The 10660-nt window shown below is 39.9% G+C and overlaps 2 protein-coding genes across 2 annotated transcripts in view; both read right to left on the bottom strand.

Annotated features, from left to right (window-relative positions):
* Nucleotides 1-105: 105 nt before the first annotated feature.
* tmem30c (transmembrane protein 30C) lies at nucleotides 106-3654 on the bottom strand (the record flags this gene model as incomplete). The annotated part of the gene is made up of 7 exons (XM_083921458.1): nucleotides 106-1314; nucleotides 1544-1756; nucleotides 1839-1985; nucleotides 2088-2178; nucleotides 2744-2851; nucleotides 3097-3213; nucleotides 3457-3654. The coding sequence occupies 7 exons, from the start codon at nucleotides 3652-3654 to the stop codon at nucleotides 1127-1129; spliced, it is 1062 nt and encodes a 353-aa protein (XP_083777584.1). The 3' UTR covers nucleotides 106-1126.
* A 580-nt stretch (nucleotides 3655-4234) lies between these two features.
* Nucleotides 4235-10660, bottom strand: part of cmss1 (cms1 ribosomal small subunit homolog) — a gene marked incomplete at its 5' end in the record, with an annotated part of 30566 nt that continues 24140 nt past the window's right edge. The window contains 9 exons of the mRNA XM_083921473.1: nucleotides 4235-4562; nucleotides 5225-5313; nucleotides 5418-5505; nucleotides 5590-5650; nucleotides 5753-5855; nucleotides 5945-6004; nucleotides 6103-6238; nucleotides 6335-6406; nucleotides 7179-7315. Of these exons, the coding sequence (XP_083777599.1) occupies nucleotides 4479-4562; nucleotides 5225-5313; nucleotides 5418-5505; nucleotides 5590-5650; nucleotides 5753-5855; nucleotides 5945-6004; nucleotides 6103-6238; nucleotides 6335-6406; nucleotides 7179-7315 (830 nt within the window). The 3' untranslated portion in view covers nucleotides 4235-4478. The remainder of the gene's footprint in view (nucleotides 4563-5224; nucleotides 5314-5417; nucleotides 5506-5589; nucleotides 5651-5752; nucleotides 5856-5944; nucleotides 6005-6102; nucleotides 6239-6334; nucleotides 6407-7178; nucleotides 7316-10660) is intronic.

The following is a 10660-nucleotide window of genomic DNA, read 5'->3' as shown; positions in this document are numbered from 1 at the left end:
GTTGTTATTATGCTAACAAGCTTAATTAAGCTGTGAAACAACATTGCAAACAACTGAACATCATTATGTTAGCATTATTGTGAGCATGCTAGCATACAGACTCACAGAGCTGCTAGCACAGCTGTATTCTTATGCTGTTATACATTATAAAAGGCACATTTTGAGGATTGGCACTGGTTATTCTTCATTGTGCTCTAATTTAAAACCATATCCACAAATTACACCTGAGTTTACAAACTAGCATTACATGGTTCGACTGGCAGTTGGTGTTCTACGCGTTGTGTTATACAATATCTGGGTCAATACTCAATGGTGATTGGATGCATAGTGTCCATTACGCACAGTGTGGGATAACGCCTGAAGAGTTGTTCATTATCAGGAATTATTCGGACGACATAGAGGCCGGAACTGTCCAGTGTGCAGTGGTGTCAAACTCTCAGGTGTTACCAGGGAAATTACAGTTACAAGGGTTATGGCTTGTGAAAAACTTAGGATTTTGATTGCGAAATGCATGAAAATATGGTTTTCGTTTTTTTGCAAGTGACCATGGTGAATGCAGAATGATGCCCTTCAAAATGTCCATAATCAGGAATTAATGGCCGTTCCATCGGCCATTAATTCCTGCTAATGGACACCTCGCCGGGCATTATACCTTTCTTATTCTTGTGGAAGTGTAGTTCTCCCACTTTTCATCTACTGAGGCAAGAAATACAACCTTAACATCACAATGACGGGATTTTGATTCATTCTTAATGTAGTAATTATAAATATTGCTATTGCTAATAAATATTAACAGTGCATGAACAAAATGGTGTGTATTTAAAAAAAATAGTTCAAGTAAAGTCAACATGTAAAGACAGTTTGAAGCCTTCTCTAACACCTAGCTTTCATTGGACACTTGAAACATTTGGCTGATAAAGTGATTTTTGGGGCTTGAAACTCAGTTCTTCATTGGTTTTCCAACATGATTTTGTTTTTTACCCATTCTCCTCAACTTTCATTTGCTTGCATCAATGTTCTTATTTCAGATTTGTCGTCTTTTTAAAACCGCTCTTAAATAGCTCAACAATTATCATTTTTCAGCTGCTCGGGAGTGTTCCATCCTCCCAGAGCACGTCTTATTTCTTTATTCCTCCATGTTCTTCCCATTCTTCCCAAACTTCCACCATGCAACCGTGAGGATGACGGCTATCAGGAGGATCAGGCAGCTGGTTACGAGGTAAGCAATGGGCAGGAAATGGTTCTGACCTCCAAACCAGGTCAGCGTGGTGAGCACCACTTCCTTTCTGCCTCGGAAGTACTGCACAGGGAAGTCTGGAAAGGCACAGGTCAAGGTTGAAAATAGGAGATCACAAAGAGGAGCTCGATGGAAAACAGCCGGCCTGTAGTCTTTAAATAGTCCCTGTCCATACGCTCGTGTTTAACTGTTAAACGGCAGATAAGAGAAGGGAAACTCATTCACACAATGGGACATGCGTAACCTACTTAAACCCACGTCAGAGTTCCCGTGAAAGACACATCTCTGATCGCAGTGAAAGGATACTGTAGGAGATGTCGAGGCTGTAATTCCCTACTGGCAGACCCTTAGTAAAGGGCTTGTTGGCTCTGTATAAAACCCCATAGAGTTTCTTGAAGTTGGGGAAGGCTGCCTCTCTCATCCATACAATCAGGTCATCATTGATGAAGCCGTTGTTGGTCGGGTCCATGGGATCAAGCTCATACACAGGCTTCTGCCAGTATGGAGGCTTTGCTGTACCTGTGTAGTAATCACAAATCAGACATGGTGAATGGTTTTATAAGGATTCTGCGTTTCATCGAAGGTTTTATCCTTCGCTAACCTTCAAACACTTGGGCCAGTGTCAGATTGTCATTCTTCGGGTTTCGGAACTTGATATTTTTGTCCGTGTACCAGGTGATGCCTTTGCGTAACAGAGGGACCTTAACTGGAGGACCAGTGGAACCATGATAGGTCAGAGTGAAGGAGTCTGGGGGAACAGATAAAAGCAGTTAAGCGGTAAGTGAGAGTGGGGAAAGAAAGTGGAGGATGGATGTGGTGATTGATGATGTTTGTTATGAGCGGTGCTTACCATTGAAGATACTGTTTGCCACAGCACCACAGGGAGCAACAGGGATTTCTTTTTGGTCCTTTATATACGGCTTGCAGTATGTGCTCGGGTTCTAGTCGGGAAACAAGGTTAATGGTGAAACTCAGGAAGACTATTTCACAATGACAAATCAGCATTAACGCAGTGGTGGATTATGTACATTAAACCAATTACTCTATTTCAACACAATCTTAGTAAGTACTTGTAATTTACTTGGGTATTTTTTTTTAATTCTTGTGTTATTCATTACATTTTGTTTCGTCACTTTCCAAATTCAGGTTTTACATGTAAAAATCAGTTAACAAAATATGATTTTTAAAAATATATTACCCAACAGTACATAAAATTGTTAAAATTAACTTTACTTCCACAAACTCCAAGTTGGACAAGCTCTGAACTCAATAAATGAATCCGTAAAAAGTAAATAAATGAACACTGAGTGGCCATTATGGTGCACAAATGCTACTTTTACTTTAAGTAGTTTGCTGTTCATTCTTTTAAGATTTTGGAACCAGGACTTACTTGTAAAAGAGTATTTATAATTTGCAGTATTGCTACTTTAACTTAAGTAAAATGATACTTCCTCCATCACAGTATGAAAAAACATCAAAATAAAAACAATAATTTTGTTGTGCTACCTTTAAGTTATTCTTCCTGCCAACCATCTGACCGTCATCTCTGGAGTCCATGTATCTGCGGAGGTTCTGATGGAAGTTTTTGAGGCCGTAGTAAAAAAAGACATCTCCCTGGAACAGACGCAGGATACATATCAGCACAGGTGTGCTTGCTAGGCTGATTTCTGCCTTTTTTGACTGACTTTCAATATACAGCACAGACAAATGAAACATTGGAATATAGTAGTTTGAAAGAATAACCCTAACTTAAACTCCTCTTACATGTTTTTCAACCATACTTACATTGCTTGGGTATCTAGAAAAACAGTTGAGATCGATTTATAACACTATGTGGTCAAACTTAAAGAGATCGTTACCTTAAATGCTTTGTCAATGTGAAATACCAATGTGCAGCTGCAGTTTTGTGCTGCCTTGCTCACATTTTTACGCTTTTCAAAACATAAATTACACGACCCGGCCTCTGTGTAGTCCAGCTGAGAAGACAGGAGAGAGTTAAAGAGGATTAAAGAGCAGAATAAATTGCAAATAAACTGTTCTTTTGAACTAAACTTGGATCTTTCCCCTTTGTCACTCCCTTTTTTATTGCACACAAGGAATTTGATCTCTTCCCCTCACTCCCTCTCACACACATATACTTAGTATTTACTTAAATGATCACATATTTTTAAAAAATGTAATAAGCAAGTGTAATTTTCAGCAAAAGCCCCCACACTCACCTTCATTTCCTGTGTGCTCTGCACTGTAAGAAGCAGCCATACTCCCAGAAGCATACATATCAAAGCCATTAAGTAGAAGAAGGGCAGCACAGTATTAGCTGTTAGCATTGGTGACCAGGCAGGTAACCTTTGCTGTTTGAAAGCCGAATTGTCCGGCCTCCTAGCCAAGGGCCCAGGCTTGCCCTTCACTTTGCCCATGAGAGGAACCTTCAGTTGTGGACAGAAGAGGAACTTCGACAGCTGGAGATCCAAAAAGTGTCAGAGAAAAACGCTGCTCTATCTTCACTTCCTGTTCTTTTTTTTTAACGATATCTCCCTGCACACACACACACACACAAACACACGCACACACACACACGCTGCTTGCTAAGAGGTTTACCCAGCAGGCTTTGCAGGGCGGGGGAGTCTGTTGTGTCCTGTTACTTATTAACCACAATCCTTTACTTCATTACCTCTTTCTGTTTTCTACTTCCATTTTTCTGTGCGATATTGTTTTTGTCCTTCCCTTCTACAAAACAAACACAGGTTCCTGTTTATTCAAATCAAAATGACACAGAAGTGTATGTTATATATATAGTTATTCTAATTTGCTGTTTCAGATAATCTGTTGGTTCTGGTCCCCCTTTGTGCTGCTTTAAAATGCTTTATCAAAAGGATGTTATGATAAATGGGGCTTCCTAGTGGGCAAGTAAACTCATGACCTAACATTCTCAGTAGGAGGGACTTCCCAAGGTCAGACTAAACAAACAAAAGGATGCTGGTTTCATTCTGAGTCCATTTATTCAATTCATCACACGGGGACATCGTGCTGGATAACAACAGCGAACAAACGCTGGCACCAGCCATTTGACACAGCCTCTGAAAATAGTAAAAGCACCGTGTAGATTTCACACTGACACAAAGGAAAAACAAACAGGATGTGGCCCCTCAGCATGGAGTGAGGAACATCAGTATGTTGCTTTTAAACATCGAGGCGTCATGTGGATTATCAGCGCACAGAAACACGTATCAACAAAGTGCAGTTAAAACAGTCCAATTTTGATTTTGTCCTCTTTGCAGCCATTCAGGATTCCACTCTCCAGCATCTTCATAAAGTCCAGTTTAACCTGAAAGAGACATGTATGTATGATGTATCACACAAAAATGTATTTTTAAAAAAATAGACTCTGCTTTGAATAATAATCATTATAAGAAATTAGTGTAAAAAAAAACAAAAGTACTAATACTGCAAGTGATATCCCATTTAAAACTGTACTTAACCTCGAAATATACTTAAAGTACCAAAAGTCAAAGTACTTATTATGCAAAATTGATTTCAAATAAATATATATAATATTACAGGACTATAACTATTGATGCATTAGCGTGTAAGTGTCACTAATGTTGCAGCTGGTAAAGGCGGGACTTATCTCAGCTACTGTGTATACTGCCGGGTGGCTTAATCTATAAAACATCATAGTTTATTAGTTTATTTAAATGTTAATACAATCATCTGGATCTCCAAAGTAACTAGTATCTGAATCTAAATTAGAAAAGTTTTTGAAGTAAAAAAAAAAAGAGTGGAAGTATGAAGTAGCATAAAATGTAAATACCCAAACAAAGTACATCAAAATTGAACAGATTTAGCTACATTCCACCACTAATTAAACTGAGAGTTAAGAGGTGAGGTGAAAAGATAAACAACCTTCTGTGTGTCCAATGCCTTCTATCACCATGCAGTCAAAACAAGCTAATTATCCTTTCAGCCCAGCAGGGGGCAGTAGCTCACCTCAGGAACATCCACCATCCTTCTGAGCTTCTGATCCCTCCAGTTCCAATCCAGAACCACGTATTTCAACGCCTGCAAGCTCAAACCCTCTGGACAAAAAACACAAGAGTTTCCATAGATTAATAAGCCCAAAAATGAAGTTTTACAGGAGTGTTCGGGGGTTAAACAGGAGGACAATCGTGTCCACACCTACCTTTGTCAATAAGAGCGCTGATCCTGCCAGGTGTCCCTACTCCAATGTGGGTGACGCCCTTCTGCAGCAGCTTCACCTGCTCCTCTATCTGTACAGACAAAAACAGAATTGTCAGTATTGTTCTAAAAAAAACTTGCCGTTGTACACAAACCACATGCGTCGTCTTTATTACCTTAATGTGTTTTGCGAAAAGTTTTACTGCTTTGGCTTCACCCTTGAAGGCTGTCAGCTGCCTGAAAAAAGAAAAAAGGAGACAAAAAACATCATGTAAATTATATATTTGAAAAAGTTGTCACGTAATAAATGCAGCAAACACCTCGGGGTGTGACACTCACTTGATGACCTCAATGGTTCGGAGGGCAGAGCTACAGACGATGAGCAGGACTACGGAACTCTTTTCCGTGTGCTGCTTTTGAATCTTCGACCACTTGGGACAAACTAACAGGAAAAAAGAGGGGATGAAAGTGAGTTGTGTGTGTTCGAACGGGAACAGCTAATAAAAGGATTTAGTTTAGAACACCACTCACCCTGTTTCAGATATGAAGAGAGGGTGTGAGTCAAGTCATTACTGGACAGGAAGCTGGAGTCTGGAAGATGCGGAAGGGCAGACGGTGACCTTAGTGAATCAATAAATCAGCAGATATCGACTGCAGTTCCGAGTTAAAGGGGACTTGCCCTGACTCACCCCGCAATTTGAGCTCCTCCTGCTCGATCACAGAGAGCTTGTCCGCGAAGTACTGTGTAACCATGTTCTGCAGGTCCGTAGGACAGCCTGGTTTTGGCTCCGAAGATGACAGGACATCGGTAATTGTCTTCTTCTTCTGTAAAACAAGGAATATACAGTAGTCATGTACAGTAATATTCAGACAAAGCCCAGTGTCATCCCTCTTTGCAACAGCAGGTGCCACCACACTTACCTTCCTCTTTCTTTTGGGTTTGGTTGCCTCTTCATCCCCAGTCTCTCTCTTCTGTGGTATAACACACTCTTTCTGTGAAAACAACAAAGCAAAGTACTTATGATACATATTAATCAGAGTTTTTAATGCATTTTAAATTAGGAAGTTGAGAAATGAATCCTCAAACATTCCCGGAGAAGAAATGAATCCTCAAACATTCCCAGAGGCAAAAAGTAGAGTTCATTGTAGCATAAATAATAAGTACAACAGATGTTAAATTACTGCCATGTTTGTGTAATAAGTATTGTTTTATAGCATATCCATCAACAGATCTACAATAAACAAGCTGCAATTAATGATCATTTCCACTAGCAATTAATCTGATGATTACTTTCTCGATGAATTGTTTGGTGTATTTAATGTTTCTAATGTTTCCAAAGCACAAGCTGACGTCTATAAATGTTTGGTCCAACAGTCAAAAGGTCAAAGATGTTCTACTAACAGAGGATATAAAACCGAAAATTGAGATTCTCGGAGAGGGAACGTTTGACACTTGTACTCAACCAATGAAGATTTCTTTTCTGTCGATCCATTAATGCTTAATGCTTCCAGCTCAAAAACAAACACAAGTCCAATACATCACATTTTAGACACTGGCTGATTTGACTATTTTATTACTCATGTCACAAAGCATTGCAGGCAGGCCTTGTGCTATTAATTTGATACATTTACTGTTATCTATTCAATCTGACAGAATTACATCCAGACAATTTCAATGAAGTGGATTGGAACAGTTTTAAGTGAGTGTACTGTAAAAACCCTCTGATGGCAACTTTAGGAAGGGCAAAACAGCGTAGGCAAATACCTGTTCATCCTTTTTCCTTTTCTTGGCCTTAACGGTTTTCTCTGTTACGCTCTTCCTCTTCTCTGGCTTTGTCTTTGTGTTTGGTTTTTCTGTTGGCTGTTTGTCTTCTTGCGTCTCCTCCTCTGCCTCAGAAACATCTGGATAAAAAAAGGAAGTCATAATTATGGGGTAGTGCGAGATAAAGTAACTATTAAGATGAGGCAACACAGAGCTGAGAACACATTTCAGGTTAGACAAAATCAGGTTTTGCTATTAGACATATTCTGGATGGATACAGGCTTATGGAGTTGTTTGAATCTGTTTCCATAGTTTGGCCCCTGAACCAGAGTTTTGGCATTAGTACATCATGTCCCCGACTGTTCAGGTTGCTCGTCAGGTTGTAAGTGTTCTTCAGGCAGAACATTTCAGTCACAGCAGAAAAAACCCCCAGAAAAACACAATCTTTCCCTGAGATAACAACAATCCAGCAGACCCCAAGCCACGCATGTGGTTATATTTAGCTTCTCTGTTGCTACCACTTCTCTGTGCATACCTCTCGTTTCATGCTATGAGGTCATGCTCAGACCCTCTGGCATAAGCATGCTTGTACTTTAAAAACAGATGCCAGAGTGAACTCGGCAATAAATCTGTGGGTTTCATTGCAAGTGTCCTTCCTGAATGTGCATTTTTAGAATACCTACTGCTTTGCTTTGTAGTTTCCCCTGTTGATATCGCCACAATCCTTTCTAAGTGGACCAAGATCAAATTTGTCAAGTGTCTGTAAGAGCCAAAGAGTGCGGTGATGTCGAACTACTTTACATCTATGAGATTTACAAGAAACCTGCTTATGTGCTTATGTGTGGCTGTAATGGGTGGAAATTTATTTTCAAACATGTTGTAATTCTTGCCAAAGCCAATCAGTGGCATAAAAACATGTATCATATCATAAACACCAATGGAAAATGACTTGCTGACCCCACTGGTGTGGCCAGAGGTGCAACAGTATTCAGTGCCTCAAACAATAGTGAGAAATGCAACAACAGTTTTCTGCCTTAAGTGATTTAGTGTCTAATTGGCCTTTAAAGCCTTAGTCTGACTCATTGGATGTAGACTGTTGGGATAAAGCCTGCCATTGGCTGCCAACTTCAGCCAGCATTATCCTCCCCTTCCAGTAGCTCCACTATCTATTTTGCAAGGGCCCCTCCATGCATCCTGAGCTCAGTCCAGCCAAGAAACAATTGTGATTGGTTTAAAGAACTACAAACCAGCCAAATGTTTTTTTCCCCTATAGCAGAACGTGCAGCCAAACTTTTCTCCAGCGCTGACACAGATAGGTCTGGCGATGCAAGACGATTTGAGCCTTGACACAACTTCAAGAGCCAAGTCGGAAAAATCATTCATGTCAGACTCCGAGTTGTAATTCTGAGGCAGAGAATTTCAAAGGACAAAATGATTGCCAACATTTCGACCATCCTCTGTCTTTCTCATTACTAGTGCAACGTTAGTGTCAGATGCAGCCTCATATACAGTATATCCACAATGCGTGACATGATCAACAAGTTAAGGACACACCTGAGTTCATCACAATCACTGAACATGAAAAAGTTAAGAGATGCGATGATTTGATACCTTGGGCTCCGATATTGATTAATTCGCCTGATCGGACATCGGGTGAATGAGGCCGATCCAGTGATTTCTCTTTTATTAATATCATAAACAGCAATACAGTTACAATTTAGTCACTTCAATTCTGAGTTTGCAACACCAGTTAGGGTTTTATATTACATTTTAAAATATATGTTTGCAGTGCACTTTACATGGAAGTGTCATTTAATTCTTTTTGCTGCTGATGTACACTTTATTTGTTAATAAATAATATTAAGTACATTTATATCAGTGTTAATTTGTTTCCTTTTTTAACAAGGCAAAATGTTTATGTCAAGCCTGATGCCTTCACTCACATGGCAAGTAATCGAATGAAAACATAAGATGAAATTACATTATGAAAACATAACAGTTATTATCGGATCGTATCAGCCGATACGCTCAGCCCAGGTATCGGATCGGATTGGAAAAAAATGGATCACGCATTAACTTTTCCATAGGTCCTGCCAGTATACTGCCATTGGGCCTAAGTTGTGAGTATAATGTTTGCAAGTGTATGGTCAGACATAGAGAAAGAGACACTCTGTTCATATTTAAATGTTGGCCTATTTATATATTTGACTAGTGTGTTGCACAGCTCTGTTTACTCTTTATTCTAGTAGATATTTGACTTTTGTAGGTACATGTTTGTTTTGTGTTTGTGTGTTTCGTCTCACTTGCTTTAGCTACGTAAATGTGTGTCCCATGCCAATAAAGCTCCTTTGAATTGAACTGAATTGAAGTGAGAGCGACGTGTGTGACGTGAGTATGAAGTTAGCAGTGACATCATAGCTGTGAATGTAGCTTTCTTGCTTGTCGATTGCTGATTAAATCTAGCAACAACTTTGGCCCAGGCTAAGTTAAGGTGGACTGGATTTGAGAGGTCAGTTTAAACAACACTTGAACATGTCTCTGACCTGCCACAAAAGACAATACCCCATTGACATCTGACGGCAGATTTACTACCTTGGGCTCTAATTTCCCATCTCACAATTGATTTATCCAATCTTTATAATCACACCCTTCTACCACTGGTTGTTTTTTTTTCTTTAAAAACTGCTCTTTGGGGGGCCATTATAGACAAGGACCATAAAAAAGAAAAGACAATGTGAAAAATAGCTGAGAGGTCTTGGTGCAATTTGCTCTCTCATTCTCCCTCCCAGGTCTTTTTCTTTCTATCATTCAATAACCACACCCCTTGTGCACTTCATCCCTCACTCCCAGACATTCATCCTAATTTGTTACGGTCATTTGTCCGGCCGTACACTCCCTTTGCTGAAAGACCACTCCCACTATTGATGGGTCAAAGCAATCATTTCCCACCCTCTTGCTGAGCTGGTAGTCATCCCTTTCTCTCACTCATGCTGAGGGAAAGTGAGGATACAGAGGTGCCAAAGACCAGGAAAAAGCAGAAGACAAAAGGCAGAAGGAAGATTAATCACAGAGGTAAGACAAACTTCAAATATATTGGAGATACATGTATTATAATCAAAGCAAAGTCGAGGCCTTTATATGACCAGTAAGTGGCCCAGGTACACCTGTCCTGCAGCAGGTAAGGCTATTTTCGCCTGCTGCCACTGGCATTTACCAGCAGAATCTGCCATTGGGTGACTTGTGTGTAAGTAAGGGATAGCGAGATTGTAACCAGTTAGCAAATATTTTACAGCAAGTAGTAGCCAAGCTTGGTCAAATGACTAGCTTGTGCGAAGTAATTTTGCACTTAGTTCACCTTTCTAATATGATTTGAACCATCTACAGGCGTAATTTATGTGCTCGAGTTGACAACACAAAATGCAATCGCCTGGCATGGCTGTTTTGTACTCAATGAGCTGTGAAATACCCATCAATACAATAAGCCT

Source organism: Echiichthys vipera, assembly GCF_963691815.1.
Source record: "Echiichthys vipera genome assembly, chromosome: 10".
NCBI classification, from domain to species: Eukaryota; Metazoa; Chordata; class Actinopteri; order Perciformes; family Trachinidae; genus Echiichthys; species Echiichthys vipera.
The sequence above is the reverse complement of the archived record's forward strand: the minus strand, read 5'-3'. Positions and strand labels throughout refer to the sequence as shown.